Here is a 22,777-nt window from a genome sequence, read left to right on the forward strand (position 1 = left end):
CAGCCTAATCATTTTTTAAAAGTTCCACCTCTTAATATTGTTACAATGATAATTAGGTTTCTGACACATAAACTTTAGGAAATATACTCAAAGCATAGCCAACCCTAAACTTTAAAAAGGATTTTTTTTACTAGTATAGTATAAAATAATAATAATAAATAACAAATACTAAGCATAAGAAATTTATAAAGTTTTCTTCCAGATAGAGTGTGGCTACTATCATCCTCTCAATTGCATTTCATTGTACCCTATTTCCTATGGTAAATCAATAAATTATATTTTAAGACCCACTGAATCAATTTTCTCAGCTTGTCAGAGCATCCTACTCCCCCAACAATTTTTGATAAATAAAGATTTATAAAACTTAAACTCTTTAGAACTTTTTCTACCAGTAACAGGTAATTTTCACAACTTTTATTGTTTCATACTGTGTTATTTGAAAAGTGATTAAAAAGAGAAATACGTTATCATAAAATTATCTGGAAATGCTTTTAAATACAGTTGACAGAATACATTAACAGTAAAAGGAAATCAAATGTTCACCTAATAAGCACAAAATAAGATTAATTAGAAAAATGCATCCTTGCTGTTTTGAGGATCTCAGGTAGGATATTTACTGTGCAGATAACCCTTTGTTTTATTAAGTTTGTAATGTGATAATTAAGACATTTCAGTGGATGTCTTTATGAATATGACTAAGGAATGGCAAGTGGGATACTATTTTGAGGGGTTTAAATGAGCATACTATAAGATAAAACTAGTTAAGCTTTATTAAAATGCACTTATTAAAATAAAGTTTTTGATGAACGTTCTATTAGAATATTATAACAAATTGAGTGAAAGAAAGAAAGGGAAATAGTTTTATGTTTTCAATATGATGTGTCTCAGATTCTGTTCTGCAATCATAAAAATTTGAAATTTTAAAATAATGAGTCATTTGTTTCACATAGCTCTGTTCATGATGCTTTTGCAATATTTATGTATGAGTCTACATACATATATACATGTATGAGTCTACATACCTACATGTGTATATGTTTATAAATGTGCATGTGTACATAACATGTATACACACAAAGGTGCTTATATCTACATAAAGAAACATGACTGTTTGGATGAGTTAATTTTTACATTTTATGCATTCATTGTTATTGTTTTCTTGACCGGTCCTTAGTCACAGGAATCAGGACAGCTACAGAAGACACTGTGAAATATTAACACTCTAAGTCAATTCAGCAGAAAGACCCATTCACGTAGGAACATAGTGTGCTCCATGGGTGACCTCACCTAAGCTGTATTTCTTAAATACTTAAAACAGTGCTCCAGATCTAAGTTTGCCATGTGGCAAGCAATCAAATTCACCAGGTCGTTCTGATTATTTTCACGGCTGACTGAATTGTCATCATTTAAAATTTTTTGTTCACGCATAGATCGAAAAACAGAACACACTGTTCCAACAGAAAGTTTAGCATTTTAGTTTAGCACTTTTAAGTATCACCACACAACATTTTGAACAAATACTTCATGATGCTTGGAAATATTTAAAAGGGTATAAATATGAACACACAGGTATTGTACAAAAACATTTCACCCACACTTTCAAAGCAAAATGCTTCATTTCATTAAAAGGCAGCACCCTGTGAATTCTTCTGACTCACAGTCTTCAGAATTCATTAGAACACGTTTGATTAGAATGCACATGAGGCAAACAAAATTAGCACAGTCTGTCTACCAAGCCGTGTAAATGGCCTTGTGAAGAGCTGAATGTTAGTAAATCTAAGAATATGAGACTGTGTGTATGATTCATGGTGAAAATATCTCCTTTGTTAGAGAAATTCCTGTAAAGCAATGCCTGGAATGCCTTTTTCTGCCTACCCGAATTCTATTAGCCCTTTAACATCCAGTTGAACTCTTATCTCTTTAACAACGTCTTCACCAACTCTCATTTCTTCCTTTTCACTTCAAGGCCGTGGCTGCCTTACACTGTTATGTAACTATTTTTATGGGCGTATATCTCACTTTTTATGAAAAAGTTTAAGATGCAGAAAGGAAACCTCATATTTCTCTCAAATATGACACATTGTTAAGAACGTAAAACATACTCAGTAAAAACGTTGAAAAAATGACTAGGGAAGAATGAAAGAAATATAGAAATAAAATAAATGTGTTTATTGACTAGAATTTTGCACGGGTCTGCCATGTAGCTATGTCTAGCAATTTATATTTTCAGTGCTATTTCTACCTACTTCTAAGAAAAATTTTTCCCACAGTAAAGGGGGAAGAAGAAATGTCACCATTTTGCAAACCTTTGGTGGTGAAATTAGTTGAGGTAAGGTTTTAGATTGAGCTTTTCTTCTTATTCTTGGGATTCTGACTTTAAGATTCATTTGTGACTTTAAGGTCTTATTCTCCCCAAATCTCATTTCTGCTCAAACACCAGAGCAATAGTAGTAGGCTGGTTTATACCTGAGTGCTTTAGAGATGTGGCTTAGAACACTGCATCCCACATAATACTATCCCTGCCTTCAGGTATTAATATTGCTAATCTCAAGCTCACTTGATTCACTAAAACAAAAGATAAAAACAAAAAATAAAAAATAAAACAAAAAGTCCTTGTCATAGAGCTTAATAAGACTTCAGAGAAATATTTGTAAAGTTACCATTATAAAATACTTCACAAGGAGAAAGAATTAATTGCGATGATTTGATTGTACGTTGTGTAGGGGAGCAACACACCCATATTAGGTTTATTGACTGGGGCCCTGTACCTTACACTGACAAAAGATGCACAAGAGAAGAGCAAACAAAGGTATATTACCATGTGTATCTTCCTTATACATGGGACCACTCAGGGGTGAATAACTGAAAGAGGTGGTTAGAACTGGATTTTCATAGCATCTTAGCAAAAGAACAATACATTTTAAGAGAAGTGACAAGACAAAGGAAAAGGACTTTGGGTTTCTAGAGTGGCAAATTGTGGGCAGGCAAATATATGGGGCATGAGTGAACAAACAGAAGACAAGGACTAGTTAGTAAATGTTCTTAAGCAGATTTCTCTGGTGCCCTCTCTGGACTGGTAAATTTAGAATAATCTCCAGTAATTTTTTGTCCTTCTTGGTAAGAGGACGGGGATGTGAGGGTATACTTTTACAAATTTATCTCCTGCTTTTAGGTAAATAGGAGGTGGGCAGAGAACTTTCCTTGTATCTGCTTCTTCTCAATTGGCTTCAGCTCAGAATAAACCTTATTATATTTTTGTCATATTTTGACATAATATGGTACATAATCCTTATGTGTCAGGTTTTGATCTGCTAACTTTTACTCTCTAATTATTTCAAATGGTAATGGTACACTCTTCAAAAATAATGGTACACTCTAAAAATTTTGAAGGAAAGACAGTTTGTGCTGTGACCAATTTTTAAAACTCGTCTCAAGCTTTTGGCTCCTGGGGAAACTCTGCCAATCTTCCCTCCCTTCTCCCCTGCTGCTATGATACAAAGATTTTTGTTTAAACTATAAATTGAATCTTAAAGCAATCAGGTACAAATAAGAGTGAGGAAAAGACTCGATCATCAGGTAAAAAGAGGATCTAGTAGGTTTTAATTTTTTTAGACCACTAAAGTCCAATTATGTTGTTTCTCCTGTGATTATTCAGCAATTATCCTGAGATTCTTGACCAACTTCAAGGGTATGACTAAAATGTGCTTGAATCTTTATTTGACATTTAAGCCAGCCATGAAAATTAATATTGTACTAGAGTTACAGGGAACAAAGAAGTCATCCTAAATTTGAAGAATTTCTGTGGATAGTAACTTTGAATTTAATGCAACTTTGACCTGCCCAGGCTTTGCTTTAGTTATTTACCAACACTGGCTTTATCACATCTCTGTGAGTATGACTGGGACTAGAGAAAAAAATTTCCTTAAGAACTTTCTGTGCACAGTTCATGCTTCTGTTTGTTACTGATAAAAATTTTAGAGGTCTTGGTCATCTAACATATATGTATAACCTGTGAAGTTATACTATCTAAAAGGACTTATACCAAAATAAGTCAGACGTAAAGCTAAGAGGTTATATGAATGCATGTGCAATTTTTTGCTTGTTCCTAGTTATTTGTTTGTTTTCAGATGGTCAATCAGGCAGTTACCCATTAGGGATGTAAGATAAAGGGTGAGCTACGGACATGAAAAGTGAAGTTATTCACCACAGGCAATGATCAAGCATCAAAATATCTAGAGTACTGCCAATCCAAGGGGACAGCAAAAAATTATATATATAATATAGTAGCTTTTAGCTCAGTCTTTCAATAATTGCTTGACTAATGTAAAGACCTCTTGAATTTAGTAGTCCCAGAAAATAAATATTTTTCTCCTCATTATAAGGGTCATGACCAGCACTTCTCTAGCAAAAGACAGGCTAACAAGAGAAAAATATGACATATTAATTTAATCAAAGTTTAACATGGCATGGAGGCTTTCAGAACTAATACCCAAAGACCCAAGGGAAAACTGCCCATTTTAATGCTTAGATTTGATGAGGAGTGGACAGCCGTGTAGATATGTGACTGATCAAGAAGGGAATGATCTAACAGTAGTAGCCTGACTGGAAAAACCCAGCAAGGCCTATCTGTTCAGATTCTTCTTGACTTCTCTGTTGTAGTTCTTGTTCCTCCCAAGTATTTCCATGGGGAAGAGGAATTCTGGATTCTATAACTTTCTTTGGGGGAGAAAGGATGAGAGGAAGGAGAACAGGAGAAGATCAGAGAGACTTTGCTTCCGAGGCTGCTTCAGACACCTTCCAGTGTCCTTTAGTTCAAAATACTTAGCATGCCAAAGCACCACACTTTGGGATACTGTTTTGTGAACCCCAACAGTTCCAAATTTTGCCCCTAACTGCTTGCACATTGGAATCATTTGAGGAGCTTAAAAATTATTGATGCCCTGTTCCATCACTAGAGATTGTAACTTAAGTGATCTGGGGGTGTGAAGACCTGGGCTTTGGAATTTTTGAAAGATCCCTTGAGGGGTAGACAGTTTAGGAACCATGGCCCAACTATTATCGGATATTCTTACTGGTGCTCATTCATTCAATCAGCATTTGTTTAAGTGTACTTCTGTGCCAGGTGCTATATTAAGTACTCAGAAATTAGAACAAAAAGTATAGAATTTGCCTTCAGGAAATCCTAATGCCATGATGAAAATGGACAGGAAAACACTACACTGGGTAACTACTACAGAAAAGACAGAGGTTAAGTCACCTGGACCAGGGTGTAGAGGGGTGTGCTGGAGAAGAAGAATCAGTAAATGTTTCATGGAGGAGCTGTAATGTGGGCCCAACTCTTGAAGTGAAAAGGAAGGAAACAGGTAGAGAAGAAGAGGCAGGAAACAGGATGTGTAAAAACATGGACACCTGAGAAATGGAGTTGCAGCCAGCCTCTCATGTCGTTTTTCTTTAATTTATCTTGTTTATCATTAATGAGACTTTTTTCTTATAATACTGTATTACACGCAGCAGTTTCCTGCTCAAAAAGACTCTGGGTCCTTATTGACATCAGAATGAATCCTGCACTGCTTAACCTGACATCAGAACATGCTAACCCCTCCTTCAGAGCATTTAAATCGTCCTCTTTATTGCCCACCTGAAGACCCAGGGTATACTTCCATCACTTCACCTTTGCTCACGTCCTGCACTGAAGTGTCCTTCCTACTCCCTTAACCAGGTAACTGAATTCTCCCTTTGTTCAGGGTTCCTTCAAACCATTCCACTCTCTCATCTCAATCTTGAAGCATTTACTTTTACTACTCTCATTTTTTATTAATTAGATTGTGCCCTGAATATTTATCTATATCTTTACTGTTTAATGAAATTGTAAATTTCTTATAGAAAGACATAGGCCCACATTTTTTTTTTCTCTTTTTGCATATGGCACAGTGCCTTATATTTTTATTGCTGAGAAAAAAACCTGAATGACAATAATATGAGTTTGGAAAATAGAGAAGCTGATCATTTGCATAATTACCTAGTCTTTTGGCCAATGATGTACACTACTTTTGAGTAGTTATAAGGATGGTGTACAAATTGTTCTGTATTTTGAAGTTTTTTTTTTTTTAAAGTAGGATTTATTAAGAAGACAGAAAAGCTCCCATAGCGGGGAGGGGAATCTGAAAGAGGTTGCCCTGTATTTTGAAGTTTTACTTGACATTATATTATCAACATTTCTTAAGAAAATTAAAAATATATCTTTGAATAATAATAAAAAAGGCCACTTATAGTGTAGTAGGTATTGTTTTGCTCATGCTGCTTCCACTTTTGTATGCTTTTATTCCAATCCCATGGGGTCAAAAGAAAATGATGTTATTCTGGGGAAGCTGAACACTGAGCCCCAAAACAGTAGAACCGCGTCACTTACTTGTAGTTTAACTTTGGATACTTATTTTACGTATCTAATTCTCAGTTTCCTCATCTCTGAGATGGGGATAATAATAGCTTCCACCTTGCAGGATTTTTTGAGGATTAAGTGAGATGGTGGACATAAATAGTGCCTGACATACCGCAAACATCCAGTGTATGTCAACTGTCACTGCTGTGACTACTACTGATCTCATTTTACAGGTGAGCAAACTGGATCAAAGGCACCTAGTAATTCTCTCAAGATGACACAGCTAGTGTGTGACACAGCCAGGATTCAAACCCATGTTCCAATTATGGCATGAGATAGAGATCACAAAATTTAACAGAATGTAGTCCAAGTATTGCATTTTACCATTGAGTGAGACAGAGAACATGTGCAGCGTTTTGAAGGCAAACACAATTGGGGAAATGATATCCTCAGATTGCATTGTGGGTGGAGAGAGCGAGAGCAAGAGAGTGAGAGGGAGAGAGGAGGGAGGGAAGGAGGGAGAGGAAGGAGAGAGACATTAAAATCTTCTTTTGCTTCTTTTTTTTTGAGTTAGAATCTTTCACTCTGTCGCCCAGGTTGGAGTGCAGTGGCATGCTCGTGACCACCTCAGCCTCCATCTGCTGGGTTCAGGCAATCCTTCCACCTCAGCCTTCCAAGTAGCTGGAACTACAGGCATACACCACCATGCCTGGCTAATTTTTTGATTTATTGTAGAGATGAGGTCTCACCAAGTTACCCAGGCTGGTCTTGAACCCGTGGGCTCAGGCAATCCTCTTACCTCGGCCTCCCATCGTGGAATTATAGCTCTTTTACCTCTTATCTCAGACTCCCCAGCTGTCCTCTGGTCTGAGCTCTGCAGCAACACAGCATGGCAGAAATAGCTGGAACAGAACTCAGACTAGAATTCCCAGCTGCCTCCTCCCAGGCTATGTCATAACTGGGAATACTGAAGCCCAACACCTGGGCCCTCTCCTCAGCTCTCAAATGCGGGGTTGGATCCTCTCTGGCTCATTTGGTAACTAGAACAATTCCCATTCTCATTGGGGTGACAGCTTGAGGGCAAATAAGTTGGGGCTTTGTATGGAAGCATCTAGTCCTTTCTGAACTTTGGAGACTAAGCATAAAAATTGAAGTCAGCCCTATTAGTACTATTGCTGCTAATACAACAGTCTCTCCTTATCTAGGAGAGTATGTTCCAAAATCCCCAATGGACTCCTGAGACCCAGTATAGTATCAAATCTGATCATTTGGAACACGTTTCTGTCCATCCTTTTTCAATTTTACTAAGTACTTATCACATACTAGGACCATAACTTTTGCATTTTGGGGTGCCACAGCAAAACTAGCACAAATTTCTTTTTTACTTATTCACAATTTTGGTAATAGAAGATTCGATCTTACTGTAGATCTTAGCAACCTCAGCATACAATTTTTTTTCTGTCCTTAATTAGGCTGAGAACTTTCACCTTTTCACTTAAAAGGAGCACTTCATAGCTTCCTTTTGGCATATCCGAACTGCCAACATCACTATGCTTGCAGTTTGGGGCTATTATTTAGCAAAATAAGGATTATTTGAACACAAGCACTGTCAGTCTGATAACCGAGAGGGTCGCTAAGTGACTAGTGGGTGGGTAATGCAGATAGTGTGGAGGTGCTAGACAAAAGGAGGACTCCCATCCCCAGCTGGATGGTGCAGTATGACGTGAGATTTTATCACATTACTCAGAACAGTGCACAATTTAAAATTTAAGAATTGCCTATTTCTGGAATTTTCCATTTAATGTTTTTGGACTGCAGTTGACCACAGGTAACTGAAATCATGGAAAGCAAAACCGTGGATGGGGAGGGGGGGACTGCCGTAATAGTTACTATTTATTGTGTTCTTGCTGTTTGTCATGGACTTAGTTAAACACATTACACATGCTATTTCCTATGATGTACATGACAATTGTACTAAGTAGCTCCTATTTGTATCTCCATTTGATAGATGAAGCAACTGAGCATCTAAACCCTTCCAGCTGCTGCCATCAGCATCTCCTTTAGAAAAACCTGTATTGACCAGGCTCCATGACTCAGCCGTAATCCCAGCACTTTGGGAGGCTGAGGTGAGTGGATTGCCTGAGCCCATGGGTTCAAGACTAGCCCGGGCAACTTGGTGAGATCTTGTCTTTACAGTAAATCAAAAAATTAGCCGGGCGTGGTAGTTCCAGCTACCTGGAAGGCTGAGGTGGAAGGATCTCCAGAGCCCAGCAGGTTGATGCTGGGGTGGCCACCACACTCCAGCCTGGGGGACAGAGTGAGACTCCAACTCAAAAAAAAGAAAAACATATATTTTGAGTCCTCACTTCCAGTATTGGGATGGTTTTAAATAATTCTACAAGCCTAATTATGGAATTATTTTACCTAGGAGACCTCTAGCCTTTACTTTCAAACTCTGTACATTAGAGTAGTTTCTTATCTCTACAATTCTCTTCCAATTACAGTAATATTTCAGGAAAAGTCAGAGTTCTCTGGACTATTGATTAACTTTTAAAAAATTTGTAAATGGAAGTGCTTGTTATGAAAATAACTCATTCTCTGGATTCCTTTACTAGGAAGTGCCTATGAGTACAAGTTTTGATTACAGTTGCTTTAAACACCGGTTCTGAAATGTCTTTCGTTTACTCGAGCAATTAAATTGGTTGCTCAATCATATTATCAAACTGAAAACAAGAGGAAAGAAAAGTCAACTTAACCTAACTCACAAGAAGAAGATGTTTCCTGAGCTGAGAACGTGTCAAAGGCAGCATAGCTTGTCCTGACTCCTCTGGGCAATCAGTGTTGTATCATGTGTTATGCGCAAATTATCTATTTTGTAAGTTAGGCCAAAGTGGTGCTTCTTCAACTAACTGTGAAAGCACTCTTGAGAGCCCATGAAACCTTATTATTCTAATTACCAACATAAGAGGTTAATAAATGAATAATGAGGCCAGGTATTATTGTCATTAAATAGACCTCGCTCAATTATTTATCTCTGGGTCTGGTGTTACAGTTCAGAGAGCTGTGCATATTGTACCAGGGTTTGCTTGAGCTCTGAGACCAGGAGACCGGATTACAACCTTGGCAGGTGGCTTCTGTTGAATGCAGTTCAAGGGGATGACACACATTTTTCAGTCAGACATTTGGATGGTTTAAGGCCAATAGATATTCAGTGTTTATCCACAAAACCTATTTCCTTTTAGCCATGGAGAAAATTCTCTTTAAATTATCCAGATAAATACAAATGAGTAAGAAAATAGATTGACTACAGAAAAAAATATAAAGAGTTTTTCTTGTTTTTTAGGTTTCCAAAGACTGTTCTTATGTTCTTTTATTCTGATCTCTGCCATGGGTACTTTAGTGTGTTATGTGTTGATAAGTGTTCACATCCGTATTGGATTTTTTTTGTGCCTTGTTTGTGATTGCACATTGAAAGATGTCTTCTGGTTAAGAAATATGTTATCAGGGAGGATGGATTAGGTGATTGCAGATCTTCCATTCTGAAATCATGCCAACTCGTTGCAAAGGTCAGCTCTGAAAATAGTATTAGAGCATGTTCTCTCACTGAGTCGCTGATCTCTTCCAACCCAGTGTCCTTTCTTCAAGGTCTGCATGCAGCCAGGGTGCTTCCTTACATTCTATGAGCATCAGATTTGGGGAATCAAGAATCTCTTCTTGCCAAACAATTATTCTTAGCCAACCCCATGGTCTCTGGTTTTGTTTTAAAGCTATTTTCAACATATCTGACGAGTTGAGTTCAGCATTTATCGCGGACAGCGTGGGAGATGGGGAGTAGGGAGTAACTAGGATTCAGGAACCCCTTTGGTATGAAACTTGGGGGGGATCTCTCAGAGAATGGAGGAAGGGGAAGAACACTAGGGAAGAGAATAAATTCGTGCTTGAGGTTATGTAATATAGAATGAAGTCTGGACTTTGGTCTAAAAACTAGAGTCAGAACATATATGTTGAGTTTGGGGTGGGGTAATAATTGAAAGAGATGTATGAAACTATACCTAGAGTCAGAGAAAACTACTAGCAATTGAAGAGGCAAAGAAACTTGTTTATATTGTTGAAAAAGTATATACTTATGATAATTAACAAAAGCATCTTTAATGCTATGTAGATAGGATATTATTGATTTATAATTTTTTGTAGTGATTTTTATTTGGTTGTAACACTGATTCCTTCTCTTTCTCTCTTAAGTTTTGCCAGTTTAATGTTCATTATCACTCAAGATTAAAAACCTTGGCAGAAATATGGCGATTTCTTCACACTTCTGTGTAGAACAAAGTCCTGCTCTATAATTGGCCACTCATCTAGAAAGTGATATAACTCTAATAAGCCAAACTGAATGTCTTTTAAATTATCTGCTAAGTATGCAGACTATTGAATATTTAAAAAATGGGTACTTTATTACATTGGATAAGCTAATTTTGATTTTGCTATTAATAATAATTTTTGATTCTCTAGTTCTGTGTTCATTATAATAGAGATCGATGTGATAACTCCTCTGTATACTTGGTTTTATGAATTTCAAAATTCTTGATGCCAAATTATTGAATTATAGTCAGTTCGGTTATAGCATGATATATGAGCTTCTAAATATCACTACACTATGCGAAATTGGGTAATAACAAACCACAGCGTTTATAGAAAACATAAGGGTGGGACACAATACCCAGAAACATCATTAGTGATGCATTAAAAAAGGTAGGAATTTAGTAAAAATGGCAGCAACATTTTATGGTACGTGAATGGTCAGAAACACATACATATTACAATAAGTATGTTAGTTTACCCAAAAAAGATCTGAAGTTTGATAGTGGAAGTGGCTTTCAAAAGGGTTGCAGCTTATGATTTACTGTGAAGTGTGGAAGGAGGGTTACTGTAATACCAGCTGTGAATGGATATGGCTTTTCTCAGCTGTCCTTAGAAGTGAGGTAGGTGGCAGATGAGATGTGTGCATTTTGTGTAATCTTATACTGCTTGGTTTAGCTGTGTGCAGTTTTCTGTACTCATCTACTGTTTCTTGTGGATAAAATCACGCATAAGCAAACCCCAAATTTGTGTTATGTTCACGTTTTTCTGTAATATATCAACCTTGTTAGAACAAAGTCACGGTTTCAAAACAAGCATTGCCCTAGAATTGACTGTGGAATATTCCTTTCAACACTTTCACATCTATTTTGCCACCACCTTGGAAGCAGGGAAGCACTTGCCTGACCATTTGTTTGTTTAGGAAATCCCGATCTGTTAAAAGCCACACAGTGACTGAGGAAAACTGCGTCAGCTCTTGCTCGGATCTATGTGAGTCCTGGGCAAGTGTGATTTCTTATGAAAAGCAGAACACTTGCGTACGAAGGACAAGAGAGCGTCAAAAGGTGGGCAAGGTCACAAAGACAGAACACAAAGTATGGATTAGAACCCAAATTATCCGATTTTCAGTTTAGAGGCTTGAGTTCAACATTTTGTAAAGTGCCTGCTAGTGCCACCCTTCTATCTGTCTCATCACTTCTGGAACACATCATTGATGCTTAGATGGGATGACTTTTCTTCATTGCATGGATCTAAAAAACATAAGAACTCAGTTTCTAATTTTTTGACATTCCTTTATTGAACATTTTGGACTGTGCAGAATGTTTTGGAAAGTATTTTTCAACTAATCTTCCCAGCCCAGGGATCATGCCAAATGTCGGGCGGTTTGGAAACTTGGCCAGTGTGTTAACTTCTCCATTTGCAAGAAGCTGCCAGTTGAGTTTCAGAGATTAACAGTAAAGGGTATAATCCAAAAGTCCAGGAATGACTTTGCTTTCAAGCATTAATTAATGTGGAAAATAAAATCATTAGATGCTTCCGTGTATACATCTACCTCAAGTTATGCCAAACAAATCTATTTTCAGAAGATTTGCATTTATTAAACAGCCCCTGTGGTCAAAGCAGTGATCGAAGCTTAGGAGATAGAAAAGGACAGGAGATTGTCCCTGCTATTAAGGAACTGATTTGGGGTTTCTGTCTGATGACTGAAGAGAAACTTCACCACTGTGTGTGTATTTTTTTTTTTGAGTTGGAGTTTCACTCCATTGCCGAAGCCGGAGTGCAGTGGCATGTTCATGGCCATGCCAGCGTTGACCTGCTAGGCTCTGGTGATTCTTCCAAATAGCCAGAACTACAGGCGCACACTACCATGCCTGGCTAATTTTTGATTTATTGTAGAAACGAGGTGTTGCCAAGTTGCCCGGGCTGGTCTTGAACTCACAGACTCAGGCAATCCACCGCCCCAGCCTTCCAAAGTGTTGGGATTACAGGCTGAGCCACCGAGCCCAGCCCGTGTGTGCAGGTGAATAGAGTCCTCACACTCTCATATCAGTAGTCAGCATATGTGCGTTGTCTTTTGATCTATGTGTATTGTAAAATCCTGAGGTTAGCATTGATACTAAGGAACATTTTAATAAAAATCCTTCAAAACCTTTCATTTTTGAAGGTTGAGTGTTAATAAGAAGTTTACTTATAGTTTACTTACAGTTGTATGTTGAAGGGTCTTGTCTGTAAACCACACATGCCAGGGGCCATCCAGCTGGCAACAGCACTGCCCTACACCTCTATAACCACAACCTGGATTTGGGTCACTGGTTATCATGACAGTGGCTATTCTCCATTACATAGATAATATGCTTTCCAGCCTCTTACAGGTGAAGAGAAGCCTGGACCACCTTTATTTTAAAAATTATTTTCATATATCAAACTATCATAAAAAATGACTGCCTTAAGTCAGTTCAGGTTGATAGAACAAATTACCTTAGCATTGCTGGCTTAAACTATGTATTTCTCACAGTTCTGGAGGCTAACCGTTAGAGAGCAGGGTGCTAGCATGGTCAGGCTCTGGTGAGGGCCTTCCAGGTTGCAGACAGCTGACTTCTGTATCCTCACATGAGAAAGAAAGAGGGCTAGCTAGTTTTCTGACCTCTTCTGATAAGGGGACTATCCCATTTTTAAGGGCTCCACCCTTATGATCTAATCATCTCTCAAAGACCCTACCTCTAAATATCACCACATTGGAGATTAGATTTCAACATATAAATTTTGTGGGGACACGGACATTCAGTTCACAGCAATGACTGAACAAGATCATAGAAATTATAGTGTAAACATTATTTGTTTTGATGAATTCATGTTTTTGTTTTTGTTTTTTACCACAGACAAAGACAGTAATGTGACTACTGTAAATGTATAAACATTTGGGAATAATGTTAAAGTTTAAATTTAAAACTTTTTCTGAATGTGAGGCCAAATGTATTCCTTTTCTTTCCCTTTTCCCTCAGCCGTTTGTTTCACAGAGTGAGTTTTCTGTTTTAAGTCATAATTGCTTTTACAGTATTAAATACCAGGTTATTAAGTGTGTTCTATGCCAATTTGTCCTACACTCTCTGCCTCCACCCCCTTTTTAAAGGAATTATTGAAGAAAAAGTAAGATTTTTAAAATAAACATTCTTGACTGTCAGAATCTTATATAAATTTCAGATTCTATTTTATTATATGTGGTAGAAATGAGAGCTAGGGTTCTCTATTTTGACACTTGGCACACATTTCTTGCTCTTCGTGACCCCAGCTGATTAATAAGTGAGACTAAAATATCTTGCTCTTCCTGGCCAGAATTAAAAAATTTAAACATACATTGAAAGTCTCTAGGTTATGAAATACAGCTTGGGCTTATTTGTTAAGGATCTAGAAGAAATAAGGCTGCAGTTAATACAATTAAACGTCCACTACCTCTATATTCATCTCAATCCATCTCCATCTATACCTGATTTTGTTTTATTTTTCTCAGGGAAGCAAAAAAATTTGTGAGTGAAAATGAAGGGGCTCTTGGAAAAGGAAAAGGAAAACGGTGGTTTGCGTTTAAGATGATGATGGCCAAGGTAGGTATTTTCATAATCCAGTCCAGTTTATGCCATATTGCCCCCAAGGGCAATTGGTTCTGTTCTGAAGGGGTGAAGAGAATCTTACACTTTGTATGTATAAAGCACAGATATACATATAATACATGTACAGTATAACTGTGGCATTACAATTTGAAGGGAGGGATTTAAAAAATTGTCCTTAGAGGAGTTAAAATGGAAAATAAGTTGAGAAATATTAATTTATGGCAAAAGACTTACTTATGTGATTTTTTTTTTTTTTAATCGGGGTCTCACTTTGCCACCCGGCTGGAGTGCAGTGGCGTGATTATGCTTCACCATAGCTTCGAACTTCCGGGCACAAGCGAGACTCCTGCCTCCGGTAGTACTGAGTAGCTGGGCACGTGACACCATGCCCAGATAATTTTTTTTATTTCTCATAGACGTAGGATCTCGCTATGTTTCTTAGGCTGGTCTCAAACTCTTGGGCTCAAGCAATCCTCCTGCCTTAGCCTCTCAAAGCACTGGTTTATGCGCCTGGCCACTCGTGTGATTTTAAAACTTTCAAATGTAAAAGATTGTGCCCTTTTCATCTTCATTCCTGGAAGTGAAGAGGTCTGGTCAAAATAGCTACAACTTTCAGTGCCATATAGCTTTTCTTCAAACTTTTCTTCACTAGGAACATCAACTATACACTGGACAGAAAATAAGAAAAAGATAAACGGTATACTGATACAAATATAGACTTTTGGGAAAGACAGAAAAGAAACACATTTATTTAGCACTTACTATGTGCCAAGCATTGAATTGAATTCTTTTATAAGGTTATATTTAATTCTCTCAGTAACTTAGGAACATAGATATTATTATCCCCTCTTTACAAATGTTATACCAACTGTAAGCTAAATGTATTCCCATAAAGTTTTGTGAATAAAGTTCATATATCTTAACTTTCATGTACATATATCTTTTTCTACAGTTTAACTACATGGAGACATGTAGTATTTATGCTTTTGTTTCTGACTTCCTTGATGAAACATTATGTTCATGAGACACATCTATATTGCTGTGGGAGTTATAGTTCATTTTTATCGATGTGTTGCACTCCATTGTATGAAAGATGCCACGGTGTATCCATTCTTTTGTAGATGAACATTTATGCAGTTTCTAGGTTTTGAGTAATCTCTTTAACTTCAGACTGGTCTCACACAATTATTTAATGTGCCTGTCCAGCTCCCACATTATCCCCACATAATGTGCACACATGCAAAGTTATCTGCCACGTTCCCAATCTTTCTAGGGCTCCCCTTGGCAATGGATGACCCAACACTGGACTAAAATAGAAGGAAGACCTTTTGTAAACTAACTTATAATTCTTTTTCTTCTTCCCATTCCTATGACACCATGCCATTCCATTTAGCTGACTGCTCTGCCTCTATCAGACTGAAGTGTTCCATGTCACAGAATTTAGCATTGAGTATTAAAGATACCTATTTATATACAGGCTTCTCTAGTAGACCAGAAGGCTTTCAAGATAGGAACTGTATCTTATTTATATTTTAATTCTTTCATGCAATGAATATGAATAAGCACATACTATGTGCCAATCACCTTATTATGTGCTAACTCAGTTCCTGTCTGCTTATTTTCTAGTAGAATAAATAGCTCCTTCTGAGTGGTCAGCATATTTCCAATAAAACAGGCAGTTAATAAACATTTTTTGAATTAAATTGGTCTGGGGGTGGTGAGGAATAGGGAAACAAGCGAAATCTAATGTTTCCCCTTTTTACTAGAAAGCAGTATTTGGTCCCAGAGAGATGGTTCCAAGTTCATCACACTGTGATGTTTTGGGGTGGGAGATAAACATCTTGACAGACCAAGAGGCTGAGCTTTCCTTGACTTCCTTTTCAGAAATGGGCAAAATTCCTCCGTGATTTCGAGAACTTCAAAGCTGCTTGTGTTCCATGGGAAAATAAAATCAAGGCAATTGAAAGTAAGTGCTCATCAGATCTCAGACGGAGAAGATTATCATAGATAAATGTCTCACAAGCTTATCAAATGCTTTTCTCAGTTTCTGGACTTGGGAAGATTAAAAACAAACAAACAGACAGACAGACAGACAGACAAACAGCCAAACAAAAGCATTGTCTATGCCTCCTTTGGCCACTGTGAAGATTTGCTATCTCTTACCAAAGATAGCACTGGGATCCCACTGTTATGTCCTACCTTAGACAAACACATTCTTATTCTGACTGGTTTTCTTTCCTACTTAGTGAGGTCATGATTGTGCACATAGCATTGAGTAGTATTATCTGGAAGGCAGAGGTTTTATTTTGGCAATGATCATGACATTGAAAATATATACTCTCATGAATGTTAGACAGTAATCTAAATGAGCAATGTTTAAAAAGAGTAAAGAAGTCTTAAAACCTCATTTTCAAACCTCGGAAGTAGAATAAGCAATAGTCATCCAGGAACTTGCTATCAGAATATTCATATTTTGCTTTCATTTTGTAGAATATTTATAGTGTACAACAGAGACAGGAGAATGTACCCAATCAAAACCCTATTTAGTTCAGTGTTCTAGGCTTAGAATAAGGTAAATAAACTTTTAAAAATATAAATTAAAATAGCAAATTATTCTGTAAAAGTAAAGGATGTTAAGAAAAGGGAATAATACTTGAAACTATTTTGAGCACAATCTTGCCATATTCTGGTTTCTAAGGTTTTGACTAGGATTTGATTTTCATCCATGGCCTTCCAGGTCAGAGGTAGGTTTTCCTGCTGGCTAAGTGTGGTATTGCATAATTAAAATGGAGGCTCCCTGGGGGAGATAACACAGCTGATGGATAGTTCGCTGACATGACTGGGCATGTTTTAGGAGTGGCTAACCGTCAGTTCTCTTTCTCTTGTTACTGACTGGCAATTATTAAGTGGCAATAAATGAAAATACAGCAATAAAATTGCCGACAAGTTTTCCAGATGTCTACCATTCTAAGAAATAGAGGAAGAACTGAGACACATTAAAAAAGAGAGGATATCATGGAACCTTTAGGTTCCAACTGTACAGCTGAAATATGGTACCTTGAGAGGCCTTGAGGACCAGAAGTTCTTTTAGAGCACTAAGATTCTAATACAATATATGTGGCGAGAACTCTGAATTTGGTTCTTGCTTTGCTGCATTTGTTGTTCAACTTCAAGCTAGTTATTAATTTGAGCTTCAGTCTACTAATCTATAAAATAGATAAGTTTGAATCCTGATCAGTTGTGAAGTATATCCCAAGAAATTTGTAAGTAAAATTAAAATACATACATAGTTAAAATGCATACATTTGAAAATTATTTATTTTTAAAGCAGACTGGAGCAAGTTTCAGTCTAACCTAATAATAATATCATGCTCACTTGTGTTTCAGTAGGCTATCTCCAGTGATATAGAAACAAATGGAATTATTTTTATTGCCAGAAATTGCACACAGGAAGGAGACACACACATGACCACCATTCATCATGAGTTCACAGAAGAAGACAGATTGAGGGCTCCTTAATATAACTTTTTAGTTATCTCTCCTCTTCTCCTCTTCCAGTAAATTTGGAATGGTCATCCTGGAAAATTCATGCAAATGTGGAATTTCTTTTCCATATATAATTTATAATTTAATTAGGTTGTCCTGACTTCTTCACTGTTAATGGTGGTTTGCTTCAAATGTGAAGAATTGATCCTTATTTTCTACTCTATCAACAATCAGAGGCAGTGGCACTTTGGGAGGCTGAGGTGGAAGGATTGCTTAAGCCCAAGAATTTAAGGCCACCTGGGCAACATAGTGAGACCTCATCATTACTAAAAAATTAAAAAATCTCAGCTCTTCAGGAGGCTGAGGTGAAAAGATCACCTGAGCCTAGGAGGTTGAGGCTGTGGTGAGCCATGATGGCACCACTGCACTCCAGCCTGGGTGACAGATAGAGATTTCGACTCAGAAAACAAACAAAAAATTAAAATCACCAAATCATTTTTTATTGAGCATCACTGTGAGTCAAACACTTTACAAACATTATTTCATTTAATCTTCAATGTTCCTGCAATGTGCACATTAACCTTCCTATTTTACTATTGTGGTTAAATAACTGTCTCAGAATTAGCAGCAGAGTTGAGATACAAGACAGAGTCTATCTGGGTTTAAAGCTTATGCTTTTCCATATGGTATGCTGCTTTTCACTTTGAGGAAGATTTTTATACACTTTTTCTTTTTAAATATGTTTTTCACCAGTTCCTAGAGAGCATTCTTTCAGGCCAGTGGTAGTGTGCGTAGTTATAGATTTTTAAAAGTAGTTACCTTATTCATAAAAATATTTCTCATTTTCTCATGTATTTACTTTTGGGTGAGAGATTTATTTATATGTAGTTTTATAATCTATAAGATATTTGATGTACTAAGGTTTTAATAATAATCATAAGCGGACCATATGCTTTTGGGCTATTGTATTAGTTGAAAAACATGAAACCTATCTAAGAATATATTATTAGAACCATTGGATTGAACTGACCATCTTATAAAAATACGCTACCAAAAATAGGGGAAGATGTACCTTGATGGTCTTTGAAGCCAAACTAAAAGGAAAATGTGAAGAAATGGGACATAGAATTAGTTGAGTTGACCTTTTTTTAATCCCATACCAGCTCTTTTAAAAAGGGAAATTCTTTTAAATTTCTAGCCCTTTGTTTCTACGTTTGGGGTTTCCAAAAAATATGGGAATTTAACTAGTTACTGTATAAGGTCGTTTCCTGCTTAACATTCTATGATGTGTACGTTTTAACCAGTTTTGATGTAGATAAGGGCATGTGAAATTCTTTATATCTTTGAGTGATAAATTATTGAAAAATTTAAATGGGAATCAAATTTATACTAAGAGGGGCCTGTATAATGACCTTCTCAAATTCTTTTCAGAATAAAGTTAGTTAAATATGTAACCTATTTGTAATATATCTATTTAATAATAAAATTAATATGAATGCTTTTCTTTTTTTTTTTTGAGTTGGAGTTTCACTCCGTCGCCCAGACTGGAGTCTGGCGACCCACTGGGCTCTGGCGATCCTTCCACCTCAGCCTTCCAAGTAGCTGGAACTACAGGCGCGCACTACCACACTCGGCTAGTTTTTGATTTATTGTAGAGATGAGGTCTCGCCAAGTTGCCCAGGCAGGTCTCGAACCCATAGGCTCAGGCAATCCGCTCACCTTGGCCTCCCAAGGTGCGGGATTACAGGCTGAGCCACCGAGCCCGGCTTGAATGCTTTTCTTTTAAAGAAATGACTGCTCAGCCATACAAAAACTTCAGAAATACTTTGTATTCCTTTTGACCATCAGAACCATCTAACATATAATATCTCATTTATTCTTCCAAAAAAGCTTGACATTATCGATTAATTGAGCAAATACTCACTGAATACCATGTCCTTACGTATATTTCTGGTCACTATTGCTGCTAACAAAGGCAAAGGCTCTACCCTCATTAATATTACATCCAAATGTGTTGACATATGTATGGTTGGGTGGGGAAGACAGATCATGAAACAAAAACAAATAAATAATAATGATTATTATGGATTTTAGTAAGTGGCATGTTCAAAAGAGCAGTTGCATTCCACTCCCAACAGTCTTTCTAATCCATGTTGCCCTTGTCCTTTGCTTAATCTCTAAATAAATACTGAAAAAATATTTTTTCTTCTTTTTTTTTATTAAAGATGTGGGATACAATTCAGGATTAGGTATACAAATGTTCATTATGCAGGTACCCTTGTTGATGAGGTGTGTCCCTCCCTCCCTGGCAGTTTTTCTCAACTGCCAATCCCACCCCCGCTCCTGGCAGTTTCCCACTACTGCCTATTCCTTTCTTATAGCATTATGATAATTGTTCAAAGTCCGCTTATGAGTGAGAACATATGGTACTCTGTTCTTTTGTTTCTGTGATAGATCACTGAGTATGATAGACTCTAAATCCATCCAAGTTGCTGCAAGGTCTGTATGTTTGTCCTTCTTTATGGCTGCATAATATTTCATTGTGTGTGTGAACCACACTGAAAAAATATTTTTTAAATGTGATTTTTAAAGGAGTCCCAAATTACCAGCCTTCACTGAGTATCTCCAAAGCTCTGTCTGGATAATTGGCAAAATTGAGAGTAGAACTCAAGTCAGAGTCTAAAACTCATGTTGTTTCCATCGTGAGGCCAGTAAGACCTGGATTCTTTTTACTAATGTGGACAAGGCACTTACCTGATGACTTCTAACTTTTTTTCACTTAAAAAGTAGATTTGGTAATTTCTGCCACAGAGGATACTGTGAAATTCTACGTCCCATGAAAATGACATGGGATTTTACTGTCATGTCAGCCCTAAAAAGGGATCGTGCCTAAAACTCCAGGATTGCCCTCACGAATACATCTTATTGAACGCATTGCTCTGCATCTTTTGCTGAAGAAGCTGCATACTTGTACCCACCAGAAACTGTAATCGTTACCCACTATGATGTCAACATTATTACTAAAACTATAGACCAAATAATTGAAAATGTTTCTAGCTGGAGATTACAAATCTTTCTCAGAATCAAACTTCACTTTTTAATAATATTAGATTACATCATCAAAATTATGGTGTAAAAAACCTATTTTTTCAGGCCAGAAATAGCTTCAGATAGGTAACCCAAAGCACAGGGCTTAAAGCTCACATTTCTCTGCTGCCTCACGGCTCTAGAATCTACAAATCAAATTTGTCCCATTTAATTCCCTACCACTAGACAGTTAGAAAAAATGTGGTTACTTCATATCCTAGCCTAATGTGGTGGTATTTATATTGTACTCATATAGCAGATCATTTAGTTGGTCTTTTCCCATTTAGAAATGTTTGTATTTATCTGCTTGTTTTATTAACCATCTGTTCAAGAAGAAATTATATATGATGACAAACTACAAATTACTTTGCTTTAGTAATAAATAACCAGAGAGAAAAGTAAAGCTTTAACCTTATTTTAAAAGAAACACATGAAAATTCAGGAGCAGAAATATACATAAGCATAAATCCTCACTTTAATATGTATCAAAGACTATTTTATTAACACTTTAATAATTTACTATGGGGGTAGTATTTATCAATCAGAACAAATAATTGGTCTTTTATGGGCATCAAATTTATGAATTTAACTGGTTTTAGCTGATCGATGGATATTATCGATAACTTTTCTTTCAGACAGGCACGTTTATTGCATATTTATTGTACACATTATAGCTTAAAAAAATCAATGTAACTACGATTCTACTTGAGAAATCATATAGGATTGTCATTGATAGAGATCTAGACTTGAAATCGAATACCTGTAGATTAAGAATGCCTGGTTTAGAATTCTGGCTTGATCATTCACTAGCTATGTAACTTATAGTTCTAAGTCTTTGTATATAATGAGAGTACAACAGCTCCCTTCACAAAGGGATTTGATGATGATTAAATAAGTTAATACACAGAGAACAAATAGGTGTCTGAAGCAAAGATTCGTTAAACGGTGGTTATTATGAATCAAGTCTTGATTCAGTCAACTACTGTGTTTAAGTTTTTGTTTTTTGATTCATACACGGGGACTAATAATACTTAACCTCATTAAACTCTAGTGGCAGCAAAATGAGTTGATGCTGGTAAAGTTCTTAAAAAACCATCAAGATATTCTCTTACTATTATTACCCATGTTTGTTTCTTACATAATAATAAGACCATTTTATCTTAGAGACCAAGCTGGTAGAAATGACTGTTCTTTTCATTTATGGACTTTCAGCTGCATGATACTAATGTTTTTCTTTTTAATGAACATCAGTTTTAGTCAACAACTTCCAGTAGGAAATAATAGAGGAGAGATTTTTTTCCTTTTTCCTTTGTGTTGAGACAGGTAAAAGTCCTACAGGAGTTTTGGTGACAACTAGTTGATACATGTTTTTCTCCTTTAAGATCTTCATTTGTTTTGTTATTGTGTTTTCTCCTATGCTATTGATAGATCTGATGTAGAAACCTGGCCTTTTGGATGCCTTAGTCTCTTCCACCTGTGTCTGGATCTTTTCTATAATCATTCTGTTTTTAATAAAATCTGTTTTCCTGTAAATCACTTTTTATTTTCACACTTGGGAGTCTGCAAAGACTTTGCCTCCAAATAAAATAGTTGTGAAGCTACTTTCAAGTTTGAAAACTGAAGTTTGGAAGTTTTGGACTCTAAAGTATATTTCATATGTAATGAATATGCATGTGTTGGAGGAGGGGATGCTTTTTGAAACATCTTAGTTCACTTTTCTCTTTTGCATTTTGGTGTATTTGTGCTGTATATTCAACTAAGAAATTCATTTGCCAGAGATTGTGTATGGTGCCGGGAGAAGGTGTGCTGTGGTAGTTAGAAGAGCAAAACTGTAAAAAGTAGGGAAGGAAGACAAGAAAGAAGG

At 36.6% G+C, this 22,777-nt stretch overlaps 1 protein-coding gene across 1 annotated transcript in view; it reads left to right on the forward strand.

The window, feature by feature from the left end:
- Positions 1–22,777, forward strand: part of TMC1 (transmembrane channel like 1) — a 269,325-nt gene that overhangs the window by 171,154 nt on the left and 75,394 nt on the right. The window contains exons 7-8 of the mRNA XM_008069917.2: positions 14,244–14,334; positions 16,225–16,306. Of these exons, the coding sequence (XP_008068108.2) occupies positions 14,244–14,334; positions 16,225–16,306 (173 nt within the window). The remainder of the gene's footprint in view (positions 1–14,243; positions 14,335–16,224; positions 16,307–22,777) is intronic.

This window comes from Carlito syrichta, unplaced genomic scaffold (genome assembly GCF_000164805.1).
Source record: "Carlito syrichta isolate Samal-C Ts95f unplaced genomic scaffold, Tarsius_syrichta-2.0.1 Scaffold312501, whole genome shotgun sequence".
Taxonomy (NCBI): Eukaryota; Metazoa; Chordata; class Mammalia; order Primates; family Tarsiidae; genus Carlito; species Carlito syrichta.